Source organism: Betta splendens, chromosome 9 (genome assembly GCF_900634795.4).
Source record: "Betta splendens chromosome 9, fBetSpl5.4, whole genome shotgun sequence".
Taxonomy (NCBI): Eukaryota; Metazoa; Chordata; class Actinopteri; order Anabantiformes; family Osphronemidae; genus Betta; species Betta splendens.
This window is the reverse complement of record NC_040889.2, coordinates 25,461,219-25,486,894: the sequence shown is the minus strand read 5'-3', so window position 1 is coordinate 25,486,894 and position 25,676 is coordinate 25,461,219. Positions and strand designations below refer to the sequence as shown.

Genomic DNA, 25,676 nt, shown 5'->3' with positions numbered 1-25,676 from the left:
TTTTCTTTCTGTTATCTTTTTCACTGGCAGACTGGGTGATGTTGATGGTAATTGGGTTGAGTCTAAGAGGATGAACTCTCTCATCAGCGTTAGCATTGTATCTGTGCCAGATTTTGGTTTAGAGGAAAGTATAAGTCACAGTAACTTTTCAACTTCACAGATGTTGAATTAAATACAGGACAGATTCCACCGTAATTAGCACATGTACAGTTTCATCACTGACTCATGTTTATGCACAGGTGAATTTATTACCTGCAGTTGAGGATCACAGGCAGCAACAGGTCCTGTAGAGGGAGCCATTCGTCTACTCTGCACCTCCCTGACTCAGTCATCTCCTACACACACACACACACACACACACACACACACACACACACACACACACACACACACACACACACACACACACACACACACACACACACACACACACACACACACACACATCTCCATATGTTTATCTTCAAATACACCAAGTTGCCAATTTATCAAACCCCCACATTTAAAAACAAAGCAGTCTAGCAAACAACCCTGCATTAAATCTACTTTCACTAAAATTGCCCTAGAGATGTGTTTATTTGTTTTTTGGTATAAATGGCTATAAAATGGTGGTTAAAGACAAAAGGATTAAGGTCAGTCACTTTAAATTGTTCCCCTTGCCTTTCAAAATAATGAATACCTTCACTTCTCTCAGATCTGAAAATGAGTCAGATGTTTCTAAAACTTAGTCCCATGATTCATTACTTATATAACAAAGTTTTAACCTGTAAAGTATGATTGTGGTGTTAAAAAAAGTTGGAAACCAGTTCTGAAAATGATAAGCAGGTCTTTTTTGACGATATGCTCTTTCTACTGTGCACCTTGAGAGAAAAGGGTTTGGCGAAGTGGATCCTTATACTTCCTCTTGGTTTCCTCCAGAGATGAGACAACAGCCACAGCAAGACAGAGCGTAGGCCAACCTGACACACACACACACACACACACACACACACACACACACACACACACACACACACACACACACACACACACACACACACACACACACACACACACACACACACACACACACACACACAGTTATAGGACTGCTATACTGTGTATACCAATTGATGTTTATATCATAATGAGGTCTTTGCCTTTGGGAGGGACATTCCGACAGTAATCACACTAATGAGCAGCATCTTCACTGAGCACCGAGACCCACAGCCAGGCTCCGTTTGTGTTAGAGCACAAGGACCGTGTGTACTGTACTTTATGTGCAGAGTGTCTGAATGACAGAACAAAATGATGAAGTGAGTACCTTATTATGGCAATTAACCAAAAGCAACACCCACTCTTCAGTATCATCTCAAAGTGCAGATAAAAGGCTATGACTAATAGCAATTACTGTTGCCTTGAAAAAATAAAATGCAAACCTGAACTAATCAGCCAGTGAAGAATTAGAGAGCAAAGTAGTGAAAGGAGAGTTCCAAAGCTGCAACCTAGATCATTACTGAGATTTTTTGCCTGTGAACCAAGAGTGTGACACTGCGACCCCCTCAGACAAACTGTGCTCCCAAAGATATTCTGAGCCTTAGTTAGTGTTTACATTTTAACAAACGTTTCATTAGTAGCTATTAGCAGTCCCTGGTTTTCAATGCACCCACAGACAGGGCAGCAGCTTCAGCAGCTTCATTTTAATAATGAAACTTATGCTTATTTTGAGGTGCTAAAATTATAATGAGTGTTTTTCTTCTGCATTCTCTATGTGTTATTATTTGTAGACATCAGAGACACTTGTTAAGGGCAACCTGAGGATGTACAAGTCACGATTGCATTTAAAAATCTGTTTTGACTGAGTCAGAAATCTTTTGATTTTGGATGCAAATTACTGCAATCAGACACTATAGTTTTCGGTACTTTAGTTACCCCCATGAGCTGTGTAACAGCCTGTGATGCAGCTCCAACTGCTGACCTTATTGGTGAGCCAGCCAAATCACATGCCAGGCTGCAGTAACCTGCTTCCAGGTGGCACCTGTCCTTCTCACCCCATACAGCATTACAGTTAGGCATCACAGGTCTTCATTCTCACCCCCCCAAGGATAGCAGAGATTGAAATACACAGCTCTAAACCAAAAAGATTCACTTGTTCACAGCTACAGACAGCTCTTAGTGTGTGTGTGTGTGTGTGTGTGTGTGTGTGTGTGTGTGTGTGTAGTAGCAAAAGTGTGTTTACACCTGCATGTTGGTCTTGGGAATGCAGTCGTAGGAGATGCCCACAGGAACCAGGCTGACATCAGGGACGGATCCCTCTTTGATGAGCTGCCTGATGTGAAGCAGCCACTGGCCACCTTGCCCAGATCTCGCTGACACACCAGCACTTATCGACTGGCCCTCATGTAGCAGCTCACTCATTAGCTGGGGAGGGGAGAAAGAAAGATGGTGCCAACAAAGCTCTAAACAAAGACCTATAATTAAGGGGGAATTGACAGCAAATGCCCCCATGCATATTTAAAATAAACATAAGCTTTAAAAGCAAGCAAAGAAAACCATTGAGGAAAGAAAAGGGACGGGGAAATAGAGCACGGAGGGCAGAAAACAGGCACAGTAAGAACAAAAATTAAAAAGGAACTGTGGGGGACACTACATGACATTCAGAGCTACTTGCCTTGCCCCAAGTACTGTTTTCCCCTTACAGACAAGGAAAATTCAATTACCATTGACCAGGAGCTAAGCAGGCCTACACTCAATAAACAATAAAGGTCTATTAACATTGAAATACAACCGATAAACAAGCCTGCTTTCTTACACACAGCCAATGTGCTTAATCACATAAATGGCAAATGGAAAAAAACCTCTCACTGCGTCACTCATAAACAACCTATTTAATGCTCTACTGTGGCTGTAGTCTTGTAGATGAATGTCAGACTGAGTGGCTTTATTTAGCTGTATAGCAGTATATTGATCCGATTAAGCTACTTACTCCTCCAAATGAAATACATCTTTAGGCAAACTGATACAAAACACAAAGACATCTCCTGCTGGATAGAAAGACAGGAAGATATTAATGAGCAGGTGCTCGTCACTAATACAAATCAAGTACATAGAGGAATTTAGACAGTAACTACAAAGAGGGTCCTTGAGGAGACTCCAGTAGATGCTAGAGAGGAGAGGAGGAAGCGTTTATTATAACCATGAAAATGTCCAACAGGGGGAAAATCTCAAATTATCTTTCAATAAAAATATACAAAAACCTGCTCAGACCTGCCAAATGTGCACAATCAAACTAAGCACCATTCTTCTCTTTCCTCCGCCCTCTCCTCATTGCCCTGTCACTCCAGGAAACTCTAAAGCTGCAATCTCTGTAGCAACACATAACCCCCTTGGTAATTTTGAAAATGAAGGAGTGGGATGAGGCTGGAAAATAAATAGGTGGTATTCTGATTGAGCAGCGGACTTTGATAACAGCCCACCTTGGGGTGCCATGAAAGGTGAATGTATGAACTGAAACAAATGCATATATGCAAAACAGGCAAATTAGAAAAACAGGCAACTTTAGTTTGCTCTGCAATTTTATATAATTACCTGATGTCTAGTTTTTCAGAAAAATGCTTCAGCATCATATTTTCTAGCTAGTGTTTCATTCTGACAATGAGTAAATCGTTTCTGGATTCACACGCTGCTCCGTCTGATGGGTTTCATAATTTGGCGACGGAGAAAAGGATACATGAAACTTGAAATATCTTTTGAGCACAGATGAAGACATGAGCATATGCGAACACAGTATTGATGCCAAACAGTTTTCTGTGTCTGCAAAAAGGGTGGATATTACTGAAAATCGAGATACTAAGCATTAAGCTGAAATTTGTGAGGGGTATATTCTCGTCAAACCTTTTAGCATAAAGCTAAAAGTTGTTTTTAAATCCATTATGGTGGTTTATAAAAGCTGAATCGTAAAAGCTTTGTCACTGTGTAAACAATTGTGTAACTAACCAACACAACTAATCATCAGCAAAGCTTTTGTATGAACTTTGTCTCCATCCCTAAGGTAGGCGGACTTTAATTCAGTCTCTTAAGTGTATAATAAAAAATATGAATTAGTTTTAATTATGCCAGGGGAGTAGCTCAAGGGATGACAACATTAGTTTGTTACTTGGTCCAACTCTTTGAGAAAGAATATCTCAGCAACAATAGTAGTATATTTAAGTGACAGTGATCTTTACTTTAAGAGATTCAAGGAAAGGATGTTGCTTTCCTCCTTGATTCTTCTCGATTTTGATGCTTTAACAGCTGTACATGTACAGTATTACAACTACAACTAATTAATTCAATTATATGAACATATGTACAGTACAACTGTCTAAGGATGAATTGTAATACTATTATGATAATACTATTAGCATTCTCAGGTTTAATGCACAATATTAATACATTACAGTGAGCATGCAATGTCAAGGGTCTCATTTAAAAAGTGGCAACTTCATAAATTACTCCCCAACAGTAAACAAAATTAAACAATCATCATCATCATTACCTCCCATGTATCCAAACAGACTTACAAAGGTCATGACAAGCGAGTACAGGCCGTCCGTCTCAGCGTCGTGCTCGGTTAGCGTAGAAGGCTGCATCACAATTACACCTACTTTTTGCAGGACTGATCTACAATGACAATGAAGAACAGTATAATTTAGTGCAATGAATAAACTTATAGTGGGGATGGATTTTCAATCTATGTTGAAATTTAATAAATTATTTCTTCTGGTGGATGCTTCTGGGAGAAGATACTGAATGTTAAACTCATTAACTCAGTGCAGCCTGCCTAAATATTTGTGGATTTTGTGTGTATGACTATACCTTAGAAAGGAGCTGTTAATCTGGAGAGGACAAAGAGTGTATGGGACTCTGAGGCTGTGACAGAAGAGCACCAGAGAGATGAGAGCACAGTCCATGATGCTCTGACGCACGTACACATAAATCAGTGGAGATCCCTGTATCACAGAAAAAGCCTTAGATAAATGTGATACTTTCCTTTATTCACCACAGTAAACCATGGTAGACTATGCAGAGGTGGTGCATGCAGTAAGAGTCATTCTGTGGCCTTATATTTAGTCAATATTATATTAAAACTCCATGATTAAAATAGTAGCATTGACATATGAAACAACAAAACGAATGAATCAGCAGAAATGCAAAATCAAACAACCCTTTGTGTTGAAGTATATGGAGTATAGACATTTAAAACATTAGTACCCTTCTACTGAATCAAAGTTTTTTTGTGTAAAAATCATTTGATCATAGAAGACATTTGTGAGAAATATTCATCATCCACTTGTTGATTTCACGAGAGTATGTTGCAGTCAGGTGCTGCTAATCATCAGCCTTTGATTTTGGTGATCAGCAGCTGCACACGTCTATGAAAGCACAGGTTCTGACAATTTTCTGCTCTGAAGCATTCAAATGTGTGTTAACACAAAGTCAAGAGAGCAACACATAATTACTGTTGTACATCCGTCTGGAAATGGTTATGAATCCATTTCCAAACAATCTGCAGTTTAGCCTTTTGCAGTGAAGAAGACTGCTTTAAATAGATTTGAGGCAGTTGCCAGTCTTCCAGTAGGTGACAACCCAACACGTTCACGCCAAGGTCAGAGAGGCACACACCTCATGCCATGTTGCTAAACCAGTGTGACTGGAACAGGTTGTTGTTATTTCTACAGTCCACCAGCTAAAGAAACTTAAGATTCAACTAAGCCGAATGATGGTTCTAAAGACCTTCTGACATTAGTCACAGGGTCGTCAAGTTATTGCTGAGAAAAGTAGATCCACAAGCTGCTGAATAACAGTGAGGTATTGGTTTGCCCACAAAAAGCTGCTACAATTAGATATAATTAAATCATATTTATGTTTTTACACACACAAAGCATAGGATCATTAGAGGTCACTATATTTGCAGCCATGAGTAGTATTTCATATTCAAAATGGTTATTTTATTCTCTATCTGGCCTTTTGGCTTTAGAGTACATTCAGATTGTTTTTCATTATGAACAGGGAAATGAAGAGCTACTAAGGCAAACTCAATTACTGTATACTACATATTGAATGACGTCAAAGTGGTGAGATAAAAGATGATTGCATTTTGTGGCTATAATAGTGTGACTTCAGTAAAGAGACAATAAAATTTGCCCATCTTAAATGTACAGTAGTGAGTTTATCGGACTCCATTAGAACAAGACATGAACTGAAAACACAGTTCACACATTTTTGATTTTTTCACCCATACAGTTAAGAGTTATACAGTATTCAGTAAAGAGACATGAAATTAGTTATATTTTAATGCCTCAGAAAGTACACTTATTTGTGTATTTATGGATAAATATTTATACCTCCTGAGAGGCTCCGTGCAAAGCAGACAGATGGTTGAGGTTAACCTGAATGCTGTCAAACATGGACGCAAATATCTTCAGCATTGCCCAGCCTATGAATCTAGCAAAAGACGTAAAGAAAACAAATTAATGACATATGGAAAGAGTGCACACAAGGGATTATTAGACCGGCAATTGTGAAATGAAGTGTAAAAGAAGCTGCCAATAACATGGTGTTAAACAAAAGCGCTTTAGCAAAGAAATTAGAAATGAATTTAAGTGTGACAACATTTAAATTAGATAGATAGGAGTGAGAGACTTGGCAAGGGGAAGGATGGGGATAAGATAAACTGTTGACCCAGGAGAAGGCAAAACGGGAAGTGATAAAGATGGGTATGTGTGAGGGTGACAGCTATCAAGATGAAGGCTGAGCTGTAATTGGGGGGGGGGGGGGGGGGGGAGAACACAAGAAGTAAAACGAACGAACATGGTACATTTAGAAATGATTACGGAGACTACAAGTAAGCCAGATAAAGTTAAAATCATCTAAAGGTTTTCACTCACTGTGCTGCATGTCCTGCCTGGCATGCAGACAGCATCATATCTACACAACTGTCATGATGAGTGATAGTATGGGCGATACAAGCATCTACATATCATTCTATATCTGTAGCACCAGGTTCCTACAGTAGCTCCTAGTGTGTACACAGTTCACAGATTATTCCCATGTAAAAGATTAGGCCAAACGTCTTAGCAACCACCTCTAAAACAGACCAAAAAGACCCCACAAACAAATGAATGCACAAACCGCAAGAGGCTGGAGGAAATGCAGGTGTTGACAAGGGGAAGGAATGGTGAGAGGCGGTGCAGCTCCCCCCGCCTGTCTCCCCCCTCAGGGTGCTTCATGTTGTGATGCTGTGAGCTCCTCCCGCAGTCTAAAACGCATGGTCACAGGACAGCAGGGTTAGTAGAACACAACATCTCTTTTGTGCTGAATAAGGACAAACAGTCGTCTTGCACTAAGGCAGCACAACAACATCCCTGAGTAAAGAGGTTACATAAAGGTTAAACTCAATTACACTGAAGGAGAGAAAACAACAGACACAAACTCAGTGACAGAGATAAGAAATGTGTGACAACAGTCCCAAGTTATCCCATTACTCTTCATTCACTCTGCACACTCCCTACGATAGCCTTCATTTTCTCTATCTTTGTTTGTGTTTCTTATCACCTCACCTCCTTTCCATCCCTCTCCCTTCAAACCTGCAGGAGGCCGTTTTAGTTTCTATATCTCTGCCTATCATTTATTCACTCTCCTCTGGCATCTCTGCTCTGCTCTTCCTCATCTTTCCCCTCAGGTACCTGTTGCTCTGACAGACCCTCTCCAGTCTGTTGCTTGCAGGACTTGCGTAAACCTTGCACCCACTCACAAACAGCACGCAGCACACCCTCCGTACCAGCCAGCCCCGAAACCTATGATACAAAACACACAACGAGGAGGCAGAAAATGAGCATGACTGAGTGTGTTGGAAGAGTCAGACTGTTTGTCAAAAACACAGACGCTACCACTACCTGGTGTTTGTCTCGTTGACATTCAGCAGGTTGTGGAAGCCAAGAGGAGAGGTTTGTCCGAGCTTCTTCCTCTAAACCATTAAGTTATACTGTAAGAAATTCAGTTTGCAGGATGGTGCTGCATCAAACACGCATGCTACCTCACATTAGCCTCATGTTCCACTTTCCTTTCACACTCACCAGACTGTCTGGGGTACACTGGTGGCAGCACTGGCCTACAGTTGGCCTGAACTTGCCCAGACAGGGAGGCACTGTCTTCAGCTTTTTCTTGATCTTCATTTCCCATGACAACTGAAAAAAATAGGGAACACCCCAACCCGACGAAATTTGTGAAGGCCGGGCTCTGATACAGACACAATATTCTGTAGAAGGCAAAGCAGTTCAACAAAAGCACAACAGCCTGCTAAATGAACACAGTTGAGGAAAATTTTGACAAGCCTCTCTCCTTTAGGAGTCTCTGGTACAGACTGAAATTCCTGTTCCTCATATTTATGGCAAGGTGCCCTGGCTCTGTAGCAGCAAAGCATCCTCACAATATTACGCTGCCAGCTCCATGCTCGACTGTCAATATAGTGTTATTTTGGAGGAATTCTGTGTTTGGTGTGTGCCAGAGACTTGTCTTTCAATCGATTTGGTTCTGCCAGCAAGCTATACTCAATTCCACCTGTGCGTCATGAAATAAAAACATAAATAGCACAGCTAAAGGGAACACAACTTTTTACTGCTTCAATTCTTTGCTGTTGATTTAGTTTTGAATACGTCATTTGCTTTTATTATATTACGTCTGGATCAATGAAAGCATGCAACAGCAGGCCACATGTGAAACCCAGTATCAGACAACAACAGCTCATGCATTGAAGGCTTTGTACTGTTTAATAGCCAACAAGACTTAGGGTCTCACTCAGCAAGTTGCCTGCTGGTCATATTTATGTTATGATAAAAAAGCAAACACAATGTCCATTAATTATCACTGTGTCTGTGTGGGGGCTGCTGTGCGTGCTACTTGGGATTCAGACTGATTACACTGTTTAGACAAAACAAGCTGATGAATCTCCTAAAATTAACGACACGTTCTTCCAGCTGAATAATAAGGACAGATTCCAGAAAACAAAGCTGCAGACTAAGTCAGCGTCTTGCCAAGAGAACGTCGATTTCAAGACAAAACATTACTGTAATGGCAACGCTTGGGCTATGAATAATTTAAATGGTCACACTATTGTAGGTCAGAAAAGGAGTCAAGTAAAAGGGTAAAGTGTTAGCGCGATTAGGCTAAAACCATATACGAGCCTAGATCTTACCTCCTAAAAAGGCTTCTTTTTACATGTTAGTATGAAATGCCTTAGGAGTTAATTTAGACAAGGAAGCAGCATAAAGTTCAGATTTTCTTTTCTGCAAGAGTACTGACGGTCAACAAGACGTCCAAATACAGATGTTAATATGTTAAACATCATTTAATTGTTGTTATTAATTAAATCGTTTCCATGTTTCATTTATACTGCAAAATCCTACAAACATTTCATTCCCAGTTGCACGGTACTTTAGTGTTTTTCTTCCACCCTAATTATGTTTAGTACATATTTATACAGAGGAAATTTTTAATTAACTTAGTTCTTTAGTTTAGTTTTCAAAACATGCCTATCTAGTTTTTCTTATTCAATTTTAGAGTTTTAGTGTGATTTAAAATCCCTCCTGGTGTTGAATTCATGTGCTCAAGTGAAGGTCTGATGACAAAACTATTACATTGTGACAAAGCGTTGCATTCAGAAACTGTGTTTTTTTTTTTTAAACTCAGCATGGGGCAAAAATAATAATCAGACATAAAGCTCAACTGAATTGTCTAATCAAAGTTAATTTTAATTACGTGCCAGAGACAGACTGCAAAGCAGTGATGCTTTCATGAAAAACTGTGAGACAGCAAAAGCCAGTGAGAAGCACCGACGAGAGGATGAAAAAGACTGACTCTTTTGTTGTATCCTCTGGTAATGCATTAGCAAGGGATCTTTTAATGGCAGGTGTGAACAGGATGAACAGTAACAGCAAGTGTCGTTTGTTTAGATGGTTCATTTGGACTTCTGAGTGTTGCCATAGAGAAAATTTAGAAATAGTTCATTTATACTTCATAAAAATAGAATATGATGCATAGTTTGGTATTATGTTATCCATCCAATAACCAACCCACTACTAACATGTCTGTGTACAAATTGAACGAACAAATGAGAGATGGAGAAACCTCTCATCTCCCTGAATAGGGTCACGTCAACCATTTATAGTAGGCTAATATTCAGGCTACAGCTCACAGCTAACATACACAAATGTAGATATTCATATTTAACTGCAAATATTTAATAAAAAGGCACATGTTCTATATTAGGTCAAAGTACTCATTTAAAATGCATCTTAATTTTCATGATGAGCCAGTGAGTCACTGATGCACGACGTCCTGTGATTTTTAAACATCAAACCGAATTAAGCGCATGCTGCTGTGCATGTTCTCTCGTGATTGTGAAGAACAAAGACTTTAGATGCACATGGATTAAGTGGGAGATGACAGTGGGAGAGAGTCAAGCATGCAGTGTTCTTACTGCAGGTCTATTTTGTTGAATTGGTGGAAGGAGCATGTCTTTGTTCAGGTCATCTTGGTTCTCCTGCACCATGGTGAGTCCTCTGATGACTTCTACTCAAAAGTCTATCAAAGAAACGATGGGAGAAAAAAAATGTTATATATTTGATCATATTAAAACATTGCTTTCTGTCATTGTGTTGTGTAATGACTGTTTGGGGATGTGATTATACATTGGTGTGATTTTTAGGCGCTTTATGATACAAGCCCAAGCTTTCAGAGAAGGATTCATCTCTTCAATTTCAGTGAGGAAACACATACACACAAACAAACAAGCTCAGTGTGACGCAAAATTCATTTTGTCCTCTGGTCCTTGGCAGAGGGAACTGTTGGCACTATTCCCCCATTTATCACAAGATGCAATTTTAACCATCTAAACAGCATTTCTCTGCCTGCACCATCATACATTTTCTCAATTTTAACCTTTTCTTCAATCCTACCATGTGAAATAATAACAGCTTCTTGATGCCCTTTTCATTGTGTTGGTTTTCCCCTTGTTACCTGATACAATTTGTTGCAAACTTTTAGTTGAAAACTTTGGCGAGGTTTCTGTTTGCAGGTAGGAATAATACAAGGACAGAACTGCCTTTAAGAGGTTAGAGACTGAAGGCAACTCAAGGCAGAGGAGCAGGGCAGACACTCACTACTGGGTTATAAATCATTTAAACCAGGTACATTGCCATCAGCTTAGAAACAGCTCTTATGTAACAATTGCTGGCATGTTGCCCATTCAGAAACCCAGTAATGAGAGATGGCAACACAGGTCAGAAGATAATACAATCCAACCTAAGTTACCTAATTGATAGCTTTGGCTGTGTGGAGCTCAAATGAGTAATCAGTTCAGATTAAGGCAGCTTTAATACAGCTCAAGAGTCTGTGCAAAGCCTTTGATGAGAGCTGTGACAGAACAAGAGCCACAGTCCTGAGGGAGCGCCCCTTTATTTTTGTGTAAAGCTTTGTTTCTATTACAAAAGGCTGAAGATGTGACCTACTGAACTACACTGTCATCCCGTGGTGCTAACTGCCTTCTCATTAATCTTTCTGTGGTTACACCTATCACATTCAGAGGTCTCATTAGGTACAATGGCAGACCTTTCCCTTATATAGTATATCTGTTTTCCACTCTGTTGATCCCACTCTGCCCCATTAACTTTGCTAATTAAAACTTAAGACTTCCCTAAGGGGATATCCATTTCAGCTGGCACAAGTTCCCACATTCATTACTATCTCCAGTGGGAATTAAGACATTGATAAGAGGTTCCGAGCTGCTTCGCAGGTGCAGAGGGTGGCAAGGCAGCAAAATGGGGAGAAAAGGGTGTGAAACAAAATTGCGCAGCCAGAATCAGAAAAGGCTCTAATGGGTTTACATAAGCCACTCCAGAGAGAATACCAGACCACGGGGAAAACGCATAGAGGCAGCAGCATGAAGTCAGACTGATGTGGTACTACTGTACAAACAACGTTTCAAGAAGTACACCCTTCCCCACCTGTCATCTTAAAACAAGTATTTAAATGTGGGCATTAGGTTCTTATAGGGACTATAATCATTTTTGCGTGATCTAGAGGGAAATATTTAAATTCTAGACTTAAAATGCTCCAAATTTGATAGTGCACACCTAAGTGTTCGTATTAGGAAAAAATATTAAAACATCAGTAGACATTAAATCTGCTAGGTTAGATTACAAAGTAGATCATTTCAGAACAGCGATGCGATGTTCCCCAAATCACTCAGTAATTAGTGGGAGCTTTAAATAAACGTATCTATTTGAAAAGAAGTCAAATAGAAGCGGTAAGAGCCTGATACAGATCTGATTTCTTCACACACACAATAAGCCAAGGTTGCCTAGGATGGGCTATTTGACAAAGAAACAAAGATATGATAAATAAAGCAAGCATCAATACCAACTGAGAATGTATTTAATAAAACCCTCACCTGCTACAGGTCTCTGTCAAACCCCCACACGTTCAGCTTGCGTCTAAATTTCATCCTGAATATAAATGAGCTTTTCTCACCTGCTTGAAAAAAGTCCCTTGAAAATGTTGTGAATTTTTAAGTCATGCTTTATCAAATATAATATGTAATTACATTACTGATCAATTAAGGTCTATGCCCACAGAATAGTAACTTTCTCCTTGGTATAATATTTAGCCTGCTTAGTATCATGCTCCATACTAAGAGACATCTTTTCAGTAAATAACAAAGAGCTGTTACCTTATAACAAGCTGACCTGTTATTGCATCCGTTAATGCAAAGTGCTACATGAATGCAATGCGCGTCGAGCTCTCTACAGCAACAAAAACTCATTTTTAACTATCAATTCACAGTCCAGGATATTACCACAGGTCACCTTCAATGAAAGCTGGCCTCCACTCATTGTTGTTTTATATAGTATGAAAACCTTTGTGCTGCTGAGAGAGAATGTGTATGTAAATGAATGAAATCTGAATCACAATAATGAGCAAGAATTCAACTGACCTGAAAGAGCAGCAACATCACAGTGACATCCACAAAAGTTTTATTTACAGTCTGCACGTAAACCAGGACATTCAAAGGGAATGTTAATATTAAAACCCTCAACAATGCACCTGGATGCATCAGCTGTCTCCTTTTTACTGCAAATACACAGAGAAAATCAATGTGTGAATCAGCAGCTGCGTCACGGAGCCACGGAGTATAATTGATTTCCCACAACAAAAAGGAATTCTTTACCTTTAGTCTCTTCTCTCATCCTGCTTTTAGTTTCACACTGATTTTACTTTACTGATCACATAATCCGCCTTTTGAATGAAAATCAGCTCCTGCACCATGTCATCATTTATGGTAAATTTTAGAAAGCTGCTTAATTTGGTGCAGTGACAGCATCAAAACGCCTGACAAATGAATTTTTAGCTTCTAAAATGAAGCCATTATGTTAATGTACTATACGAGATTATGGTGTGCCATTTAACCCAGATATCGTCTAAAAAGATGCTTTTCTTCTATTACATAATTTGTTTTTGCTGGCATTTAGTAATTTTAATGTGATAAAATTAATTAATTAATGACTTAATGTGATACTATGGATAAAATACAGATCTTTGCCTCAAAAAAAAAAAAAAAACAGTACTGCAGCGACCCTTATACAGATATTTAAGTTGTTACAGTAAAGCAATTGCTTTTGTTAACACAGGTTATCTACACATCCACGACTCACACACACAGACACTCGTTTATGATGCTGGTCCGCCGTCCTCTCACAACGGTGTACCCATACCGTTGACTAAGATTTCAGCTCTCGTTAATTCTGTAGTCACCTGTCAGGAATGGAAAATTTATTGCGCTGAATGTGTCAGTCAAGGTTGCGCTAGGAAGGACCAGCTTAAATGGTGTGCAGAGAGCAAATGAGGCTGCAGGTATGAGGTTAAACCTCTCAAATAGGAAGAGCAGTCCACAGTACAGACTGCTGTGGTAAACTTTAAAGTGATGTCAGTGAAAGTTCCCTACCTTCCCATTTACCGCACAGACGTCAATTCATATTGACGTAACAATTATCTCTTGTTGTGTTTGCAAAATACAAATGAAGTGAAAAACCTGTTCATACACCTACTGACCTTTAGTCAATAACGTCTGTCTTTCTCATCATACATTTTGGTATACTTGAATTGATCCAATCCTTTCTGAATTGTACTAGAGCTGATTAGTGTGTGCTTTTCAGATATGTCACATTTATTCAAATACTGCATATGGATTTGATCTCCTTGTTGTAAGGACTGTGCTCTTTCATTGACCCCATGCATCTAGTCAATAAAGACAAGGACAAGAAAAACGGGGAAAAAAATGTGTGAAAGACAGAATCAATAGTTAAAAAAAAAACAAAAAACGTGAGTCTTGATGTTCTTTCACAATATTAAAGCTTACGAACAAACTGGGTAAGATTTGACAGAGGAAAAACAAAAGGGCGGAGGGAGAAGAATGCTTCGGGGAAAAAAAACAAAAAAAAACGAGATCGGATTGTATTTGACTAACAGGATCTGATGATAATTACACAGATCACCATGTTTCTGAGTAACAGGATCTGATGATAATTACACTGATCAATGAGTCGCTTCTATCTGACACTGTCAGATAAAAAGGTTTCTAGCTTACACAGCAGTCAAAAAAGAAGAGTACTAACACATACCACCACCTCCTCCCTGTTACACCTCCATATTTCTCTCTCTCTCACCTTTAAACAGGTTTTCATCTCTCCCTGTCAGTCATGATATTTTATTTACAAGTGTGGGATACAAGACGCCTGTGCCAACCGCCTGGTTGGCACAGACTGAGGGAAGGAAAAGGCCACACAACTGCAGTAATCAAATCGCTCTTCTAAACACCAGCAAACATTCAATCTGTGGGTTATTATTATTACTTACATTACTGTGTACCCTGCTCACAATGTAATGTAACATGTAACATGATGAAAGATGATGTCTTATGCAACTGTCCCATTTGGTAACTAAATGATGAACCAGAAATATTCAGGAAGGGCTCGCAGCCTTTATGCAATACTTGAGGAAATCTGTGTAAATATATGTTAATGTGTCTGTGTGTGTTAGTGCAAAGTCAAACATCAGACTTTCTCATAGCCTGCACAGATAATGAACAGTGTCTGCTTGTTAGATCAACACCAACTGCCCTATAACATCCACTTATTATCACATTCAATTTGCATTTGACCTAAAACAAACATTTGTCTAACCTTTGACCCAGAGCGGCCCACCTCCTGCGGCAACAAAATCAGTCAGGATGTACCGCATGTGTGTACACGGTTTTAATTCAAAGTGGGACTCAGAGTTTTGTCTACACATATACAGAATATTGTACAGTAAGCAAAGTTGTTAAGCAAGTAGTAGTAGGGAGTACATGTACTGTATTAGATTGAGGCCTGATGACCGAATGAAACACTTCGAGGCTCAATGAATCTGAAATGAGATGGCAGGTAAAAGCAGAATAAATTATTGGATTGGTAGAATGGTTAAGTGTCTTGTTTCTTTTCATGTGTAGCCTACACATGAGCAGTTTAGATGATCACAGTATTCTGTATAATAGTTGTCTGCCATCATTTGCAGCACATATTTGTGACCCTATTGCCTAACTCCAGTGAGTTTTTCTGCTGCTACAGTACACAGCATTTGTTTTCAGATCAAGAAAAGGACTGAGAAAGAGGCTTTTTTCACATGCACAGTAACTGCACTCACAAAATGACATAAGCTCATGCTAGCAGGGTTAAGTAAAGGTGTGACAGCTGTGGCAGAATAATTAAACTATCAAGTACAATTCATTGGAGCTCAGCTAAAAATAAGGCCATATTTGTTTATGTTCTTCAATGAAGTCTGCAAAAGAGCAAAGGGATAATTATCTTCACTGCGTCTGTATCCATGGCCACGGAGGTTACGGTAATTAGGCACAAAAAAAGAGAAAAAAAAAAAAAAAAAAAAAATCGACAAAATCTTTGAATTAGACTCTATTCAGTCAGTCAACAACACAGACATTAACTTGGACAAAGCTAAACTGGATTTAATTTTGCAAAGTGATGATTTAATTGGTCAGGGGCTGAAGGTTGATAGTAGAAACCAAAGGTAACTTAATAGATGAACTCAGTAGAGCTGATAGTACAGTAAGTGACTGAGGGAAGGAAAAGCCCTTCTAGCAGGTAATGTGGATGTAAATGGCTGGGAAGCATCTAACTATTCTGGGGTCCTTAAGCAGCACCCTGCACTCTGTGGTTGACCCCACACTGTAGATATTTACACTGTGGACAGAACCAGACATTAAGGAATTAATTTCTTTCTTTCTTTCTCTCTCTCCTATCATCATTTAACAGCAATTACATTCCGTTATCAGTACTACTGTCATTTTGTATCATATCTGTATGAAACTAGCCTTTATACTGTACAGTATGCTGCAGGAATATGGTTGAAGGCCTTCTCGGAAAGGGAGAAAGAAAGCAATTTACTTAGGTCTCATGATCACAACTTTAACAGCAGATAAATCTAATATAATAAAGGCTGAGGGCTCTGTGGTTACATGCCAGAGTGAGAGAGAGAGACATGTGAGGGTCATTAGGTGGGCTCTATGAGGAGCCTGTGGGCTGATATGGGTGAACAGTGTACGCGAACGCCTGCTGCTATGTCTCCTCCTCTGTCCTGCTATGGATGTACAGTTAAAAGACCACAGTGGTGTCACTGTTTACCTTTTGCCACTTTCGAAACATTCTCTCAGGCTAACGGTCAAAACAATGAACAAATTATTTGAGTCTCATGAAAACGCAAAGGCACACGGTCTACAGTAGTGAAAAAAGTCATTCAAAACTGACATAAACATCAAAACAAGCTGAAGCGTGAAGGTTATTGGAAATGTTAATAGTCCACGGAGGAAGGGCTATCAAAGATTTGAGAAGTAAGGGAAACTAGGATTTCAATTTAGGGTTTTGTTCATTCTGAAAGTACAACTGACCTGTAAGTTTAATGCACATCTGAGATTTTTGATAATAAAACTTATGTGAAAACAGTGGAAATACTCTGGGGTAATCATATGCTCATACAGTATGCTATCAACTTGTGTAGAAGAAATCATTCTTTAATAATGCGTGCAGTAGGACAGGGTCCCTTAAGCTATAAATTATTTTCTTATCCATAATATAATGAAACAATGTATTAAAGTAAGATTTGTTGAAGGGCTTTACATACAGTATAGGTAAAATACAATCATCTCAATAAAGAGATCATATACAGTACACTGTATAATACAAGTAGAAAGTGTTCAGACACTCTTCAACTTTTCTTATTTCCTAACATTAAATCAAGGATAATGTGTTGCCTCCAATGTGTGCACAAGGAAGAACAGTTCATGAAACTCAAAAATATTCAAAGTCCTATTTCAATATCAGGGTGATCTCAGTTTCAGGTAAAGGTGAAAACTGAGCACACAAGTGGCCTCATCTGAATGTGTCCTGTCCAAATCGAGATTAGCACTAATTATGAAATTTGTGAAGATCTACAAATTTATTTTCCTTTTTTTGTCAGTTGTCCCATTTATTCAACACACATCATCATGCTCAAGGTTACACTCTACTCTACTCTACAGTACATAACCATCAACTGTAAAAGAAATTCACAATTCATTAAAACAAATATGCTATAAATGTTAACAACATAACACTAAAGTTAAAATGTTTTAGCCTAATGTACATTTCCTAAGCCATCCCGGGGGATACTAAAAATACACAAACTTCATGTATTTTTACACAAGCAATAAAACATGTATTTTTGTCATTTGTAATTTTGGGTAATATAACAGTGTGTGTAGAAACTCAACAATTCCTTCCATTATCTCAGGAGACTGAACCTGAAAGATAATGTTTCACAGTCCAGTCTAACCTGATGACCCCTCTAGCAACAGCCATTTCTGTGATCATGACCGGTAGATACGCAGCTGATGTGAGATAAAAGCAACCTGCTCAGGGGGGATCTCCAAAAAGCTAGCAAATCGATATCCACCTACTGTGTTTTATTTCATCGAGGTAATAATCTCGGACGTGGGACCAGCCCCTTGTTAGATCGTACACAGCTACTGTACCACAGGGCTCTGAGGTCGAGGCAGTGAGCATTTAAAGGAGACAAAACAAATCACATCCTCATTGTTCTTTTTTAGTTGACTCAGAGGCTTTGTCAATGAAGATTTGTGGAGATTGTGATTTATATGCAAACTCACGTGACCAATAAAAGGTCTGTGTTAAAGCATAACTGCTCTGAAATCAGTCCTAGCAAGTTTAGAAGAAATTAGTATAAGTTCAAGGCATCTCATTACTACTAAGAGTTTATGCAGAAAATCTACATATATTAACCTTACTCAAAGCATTGTTTAATTAGAGTTCCTCTGGTCAAATGCCAAGTTATGTGCAGGAAGATACATTTTTAAGTTGGGCTGACAAGAATAAATCATAGATTTTTGCTTCCTTAAAATTAAATTTGGCTTCTTTCATTAGGACTGATTTTGTGAATCACACACAAACACTGTCTTCTCAACAGACTAGAGAGAAGTTAAAGGGTTAAATTGCATTAGATATCAGATATAATGGATTAAAAATAACAGGAATACAAAAAGTACTCATAAAACTTTAGAAAATCTAAATGCACATTGGCTTAAGATGACAGAGGCAGGCACAGTATTCTGTAGCAAAATTACTGTTTACTTGAAAGAATAGTCGAGCGTTATTGCATCTCCTCTTGCTGTGTGCCCCCTTCAGGTATTGCTTTAAAATCAATAAAAACACCCAGGACATAAGGTTCCTTTTCAACAGTGGACAGATCTAACAGTCAGTCACTTACTGTGAAAAGCAAGACGAAGTGCACTCTGTGTTCAGGCTGAAAATAGTGCTACAGTAGATACCCCTATTACATGGAAACAGTTAAGTACTAAATTAACAAGAGAAATGTCTTCTGTGCTTTATTCCTTTCTTCTTTTCGTGGACTCTTTTCTTGTTTAAACTATACTAGACTTGTAATTAATTTTTGGGTGCATTTAACACACTCTAAGCTCCATCTTCAGACACTTAAACTTGAGCATTGGCCTCTGCCTAAAGTACATTATGCGCATATTTTAACTAGACTGCGTGCAATGTGCATTAATTAATTCCATTAAATCAACTAAGAATGTGTTATTCTAAATAACCAGGATAGCCTTGAAAGGTTATTGTGACCTACAATGACTAATTCTTTATTGGAGTAGCCATGTAGAAAACACTTCAGTTTCTATTTAATTCTCTCCAATTGTAACAACGAGACAAGACGACAAGATGAGACAAAAAAAAGAACAGATAGAAACCAATGTCTTGGTTTGGTGGCTTCGGTTTCACTGAGGAGTAGATGCCTCATCTGAACAACTTGACACTATCACACCATACTGCTGGCCTTTCAATCTCAGTACAAATATAGATAATTTTTTGTTCATTCAGTGAAATGTGTGGTGTGAATCATGTGGGACTGGACTTTGAAAAGTGACATTTCTGTATTATGGTGATGTGTTCAAAATCAAGTCACTATGAATAGCTGGGTAAATGTAAAATACGTTTAGTAACACGAGTAACTACATTCGAACAGAAGAAAATATGCATTTACTGAATGTTACTGCAGAATATGGCGAAGTACTACATCATGTACATTTTTACATTACTACATCAAGTTATTGTTTAACGTGTCATGCTTAAATTTGTTTGTTTGCAAGTGACATTTTACAACAAGACCAGACCTTCACTTCCAAAGCTACATAAGAATTCTTACTAAGCATCATAACAGTTCTGAGAGAGTCTATACTGTAGATATACAGTACATGGTCAAAAAAATGCAAGTTTCAGTAGTTGCTAACATTTTATTTGTACATATATATCCAATAATACACCACTGACAACGAGGGATGGAGAACAGCAGTGAACAAGTCTCAGAGTTGTGTGTTTCCGTCAAAAGCATGACACCCTAAACCTTAACTCCTCTGTCTCACTGTGCTCACTTAAGTCTTGTTTTCCCTCACTTCTTTCCTTCTCTCAACCAGCTGTGCAGAAAACAATAAAGCACTGAAGTGGAGAAGTGAAATATTCCCAAAGGTAGCCTGGGAGAAGAGCTCCTCTAATTACACTACAAAACCCTGCTTTAGGTTCCTCTGTGTTACTGCTATCCCTCCCTCTACTCTGCTCCTCCTAAACGCTGGCTTTTGTGCTCCCCCGTCTCTCTACAACTCCTCATCTTACTCTTGAATTTTTCACCATCACGACAAAGAGCTACTTTAAAAAATCATTTTCTCATCTGCTTTTGTGATATGAAACAGATCTCTTCTCCTCATACACACATCCACTGTGAAACTCCTTTTCCATTACTGCCCATTTTCTCTATAATCATGACTTTATCTCTTTCATCATCTACTGTCTTGCCTTTCACTTTTTCCTTCTTTGCCATCCTTCTGCGAAGACTGTTCTCCATCATATGCTGTCTGTTAATAAAAATCATGACTGCTCCTCTTTTCCATCATCTGCTCTTGCAAGGCAGTTTGTGTAATCAGTGGTGATGCCCATCACCTGAATCAACTGATCCCATATCTGACTGGCCAAATCCTGATCACTTTTGAATTAAGTTTGTCCATTTCTTTGCAAATGTTTTGTTGATCTGCAGTGCGCTGATCCTTCAGAGCCACAGAAGGGTGATGCAAAAAATTAAAAATAGACTCATTGTTAAGAATTTTTGTTGAAAACAGGCTCACTCAGATTATGTAAGTACAAGTAAATGCCATGACAGACTAACTGGTCAGTTTGATAGAGGCACAGTTAATGAGCAAACTGCACACAAACAGAAAATGCTGCCACTTATTTGCATACAGTATGTTTATACACATTTTATTATATGGAAATTGCATCATTCTGTGGTTATATAATCAGAGCCAATTGCCATTAGAGTAAGTATTTTGAGTACTGTAGTAAGTACTGTATTGAAGTTCTCAACAACCCTTGACCTCTACAGCTAATATAGCAAATTGAATGATCAGTGACTGAATCGGGCACTGCAGTCAACATACAGTAAAATCCCTATAAAGAATCTATGCTCTGGTAGCATTTTGGCCTGTGGCAAAGAAAGTAAAGCTCTCTCTGCATTTACTCCATTATTCTTATCTCAAAAGTGCATACAGTGCTCATCATTTCACTCAAGGAATACTTCTTTACCCATTCAGTGCACATTACAAATCATTTGGAGCCCACAGGGGACATAAAATTCCAGGGAATTCCTCGCCATTTCCTTCTGCATCAGTTCCTGTTGACTAATAACTCATCTTTGCCCATTTGTTTACTCAGTCATTTTATTCATTCTATCATATTATCTTTCTTCTCCATCTTTGCTTTTTACCCTTTTCTGCCACACACTCAGTCCGTCTCCTTCTGCATCATCCTGGTTATTTCTCCTCCAGGAGCCAATCTAGTTGTGATTGATCCACTCATCTCTTCTGCATTAGAGTGCCAGAGAAACAAACCGTAGTATTAACACCACCAATAAAACTGATGACGGCAATAAAGAACCACACTAGTATTATCTGGGCTGCTGATATAAGTAATGGGGAGCGAGTTATCTTGAATAGATCTCGCTTTCTGACTCTTCTCTTTTCTCACATACACAAATAATGTCCACACATTGCCAAGAAAGCAAAATCTATTTAACAAGGAAATTTATGTGATAATCAAGCAATAACTTTCTAATTCATTAAGTTTCCTTCTGGAGGCTACCAATCAAATTACCCCGAATCACTGTGGCTCTCCAGCATCAGCAAGATTCCCAGGATCCCACTGCTGTCTACAAAGAGCCGACGGGAAAGGCCTGGATAGATTATTAAAATACTTTTGCCTCAGCACATTTTATTGAGGCTCAGGCTTACCCCAAACCATGCAAAGCGTATACAGTTTTACCTGAATAGTCTGACAACACCTAGTGTGGTCATCTGTTAAATGTAGTACCCTTCAGCTGAAGAGTACTACAGTCCTGCAATAATTATGATTAATAATTAAAAAAAATAACCACATGCAGTGACTTGGATGAACAAACTAAAACAGTACTGTTGTCTTTCAGTATCATACATGTTTGTAAAGTTATAGTTGTAAAATATCTAATGTCCACATCTTTGGTTGGATCATGTATTCGAAGGCAAAAATGTCTTTTGTTACACTGACTATCAACACTTTATTTTGCAAATGTATACACAACAAAGTGTAGATAAGTAAAAATCATTTTCAAAGCAATTTCTTTATACAGTAGTTGGATGATGCATTTTAACTTTGATAGATTTACGTAGACTATCGAGTTTATGTAGTTCTCTAGGCAAAACAGTCAAAAATTCTAAAAACAGCAAATGTATTTGCTGTTTTTAGAATTTGCAAGTTTCACTACTGTTTGCAATGTGGATACAAATACAAATAGTACAATTTGCACAGTCAAACTGATTGGCAAAATATATCCAGAAATCCAGTGGAGCAAGTAATTAAAGTGTGTTTTTTTGTCAAGAATCTGAATAGTTGACTTTGGGGCTTTGCAATGGCACTGGCCTCGTGCAATACCAACAATATTTGCCTTTTTTCCTGCTCAATTGGTTTAGTAAACACATGTCTCCCACTAAACAGCCTAAATAAATCACTGATACGTGACCTTTGAGCCTATTTGGCAAATTCATTATCAAGGTGGCTTTAAATTTCACAAACTATCCTTAAAAAGGTGGGCAAAAAGAAAGAAGCTGATTAATAATAATTAACTCCTACAGTATAGCTGTATGTTATACATTGCATGTATATGATTTTCTTTTATTTTTACATATATACGTCTAAAGTAACTACACTTGAACAGAATTGGGCACACTCATCGGAGACTCATCAACAAGTCACCTAATGTAGAATTACTTTTAAGTCCCAGGTCTGAAAGCCAGACAGAAATATCCACATATATTTGTAATTAGGATAATTAGGATAGTTACTGTATAACTGGGTCAAACTAGACACTGTATATTCCACCATGGCTTAATATTACATGTATGATAAAAGCCACTGTTTGATCACTATTGGGCAAAAGTAGGCCTGTTTAAGTTAGTAAAACATAATGAAATATATATACATTTGTAAAATTTTAAGAAATAAAAAAGAAAAATACTAAATGTTATTACTGATAGGATGTGTGGGATCATATGCATGAAGAGCCACTGCCTAAAGAAAGAGACACTGCCCCCCCACCAAGTGAAATCCTGCTACGTTGGATGCCTTTCAAACAGTGGCATCAGACACTGCAGGCTAAAGGATTCACAAGTTTAGCCTGGGCACTTGACAACACTATCAAGTGTATTACTCTACAGCTTTCATCAGCCACCTAAGTGCTAATGGAGCTTGACATTTATTCTTGTTGACGGATACATAATCTTTTGTTTTTGGTGAGCACTTAATTCAGGAACTTGATGATAACCATTAGATGTTTCACTTAACTTGTGAGCGAGAGAGCTTGTTAAGTGCACATACTGTATACAGTGTGTACACGCACGCACGCACGCACGCAAAAATTAATGTAAATTCATTCTACTTGCCAATCAGAGGTATTATGTGTTACAGTCACACATCAGTCGCTCATCTTTATTTGCAAGTGCCCCTACAGTACATGTAGACTTGCTGACCAGGTCAGAACATGGCAGAGGTAATTCACATTTATCCAATTCCTTCCCACCTCTGATGTAGTTTGACAGGCTGCACATTTTATATAAAAGTATGCCTGCATTGGCAATATTGCCTCACTTTTTATAAATTATGCACTAGGTCCTAAGGTCTCACTCTTCTTTTCACATTTCTTACTGTACTATACTGCATACACAGAATTTCTAAGGCTTCTCAGACAAAGAGTGTTTACTTTGAAAACAGCACTAGTTGATTTTACTCAGACATGGGCAAAGGCTCCAGTCTCTCTGTGCAGTTAAAAACTATACATATTATTTCAATCATGGTTCTCTGATAATAAATTATTAACTGTTTAGTTAGCGTTATAAATCCACTGAAGAAAAATGTAATGCGGGCCAGAAGTATTATATTTCTTTTATGGTGTGCTATATGAAATGTTCACAAGTTTTTAAGTAGTGGTTCTAATACAAGTCCTAGACTTGAAAGAATACTGTACGAGGATTTAACATTTCATTTTGCAAAGATGCAAAAATGAACTTACAAAAAAAAACATACAGTAACGATGTGGAGCAGGTCTCTTTTCTGTTTCCCACAAAATATAAGTATTGTTGGAGGAGCTGAATAGCACACCTTGAATACAGCTTAGTTTGGTTTAGGTTGGATCTGTATTTTAGTCAGTCTGGTTTGTACTGTTAACCAATGCAGTAGACCTACAGTAAGAGCATTCAGCCGTTTCTCATTTGTATAACAGCAAAAGGTTTATTTTGGGGTTCATGTATTTCACTTCTCCTCAATATAAATAAACTATCCATGTTTTATACCAGATATTAATATTTATTAGACAGAGTCAAGCCCTATCCTGGACATCGGTCCCAAGACAGAGAGACTCCATAACATTGTATCGTGTTCTACAGAACCAAAAGGGAATAGGAAGGGAAAGTAAGTCTATGCCCCCCATACAATACCTGACTCTCACTGACTCCAAGCTCAATCTAGGAAGTGCTTTCTAAGCAAACTACTTTTAAAGTTGCATGTGGCCAACACATAATCTGGCAACAAAGCACTCAATACCCATGAAATTCTAAAACCAACAAAATATTAACCTGTGTTCCCTCAACAGCAATTGCCCCTGTACACTACAGTACTGTACATACAACATATCCTCAAAATGTAAATGTGAAGAAACAGAAATTGTGTAATTACTGTGTGATTTTGAAGAACATAAAATAAAGCTAATAGCACTAATAAGCTGTTACTACAACTGAACATGAAAGAATGGCAAATGCCATTGTAAGCATTGCAGAATTCAGTACAATCACTACAGGCAGTGGTATAGTCACCCATTCAGGAATGTTGATTAGTAAACCAGCTGCACCATCTTGATGGGGATGCTGCATATTGAAGCCCATTCTGGTAGTTATCATTCTGTACAGTGTGACAGCAGAAGATGCACTCAGCAGAGCTGGCAGAGCATGGACTGTTCTAGCATGTGTAGACTATGTACTGGGTGGTGGGAACAAACCACCTGTAGGTTTTATCGGCCAGGAACACTCACACGGAATCAGTCCCAACAAACAAACAATCTATTGGATCCATTAACACATATCACTTGCAAATTGAGCTGACAGCAGTATGAAGGCTGAAATCTGCAAGTTCCCACATATTGCTCTTAACAGAGGTCTACAGCTGCTATCTGAGTGTTGTGATGAAAAGTTGTGGTTAAGCCTGTTGCTGATTACATAATATTTTGGAAATACATCAGCCACTGTAGCACAATGTAGCAGTGTAGTCCTGGTGCTTTAATTGATGAGCAAATCTAATGTGATGCTATGTATTCAGCAACACTGATTTGAAAGATGAGTTTATAAACACATCTAACCACAGTAACTATGCAGATTAGATTTCCGTCTTCTCTTCTTTTACTGCCATGCAAATATC

At 38.4% G+C, this 25,676-nt stretch overlaps 1 protein-coding gene across 1 annotated transcript in view; it reads right to left on the bottom strand.

Moving 5' to 3' along the window:
- Nucleotides 1–25,676, bottom strand: part of gpat2 (glycerol-3-phosphate acyltransferase 2, mitochondrial) — a 64,555-nt gene that overhangs the window by 14,582 nt on the left and 24,297 nt on the right. Inside the window, exons 3-14 of the mRNA XM_029160907.3 lie at nt 10,499–10,602; nt 8,097–8,207; nt 7,917–7,987; nt 7,707–7,817; nt 7,321–7,335; nt 7,153–7,269; nt 6,366–6,465; nt 4,837–4,970; nt 4,542–4,641; nt 2,221–2,400; nt 861–959; nt 253–335 (exon numbers count right to left, since the gene is read on the bottom strand). Coding sequence (XP_029016740.1) covers nt 253–335; nt 861–959; nt 2,221–2,400; nt 4,542–4,641; nt 4,837–4,970; nt 6,366–6,465; nt 7,153–7,269; nt 7,321–7,335; nt 7,707–7,817; nt 7,917–7,987; nt 8,097–8,207; nt 10,499–10,570 — 1,193 coding nt within the window. The 5' untranslated portion in view covers nt 10,571–10,602. The remainder of the gene's footprint in view (nt 1–252; nt 336–860; nt 960–2,220; nt 2,401–4,541; nt 4,642–4,836; nt 4,971–6,365; nt 6,466–7,152; nt 7,270–7,320; nt 7,336–7,706; nt 7,818–7,916; nt 7,988–8,096; nt 8,208–10,498; nt 10,603–25,676) is intronic.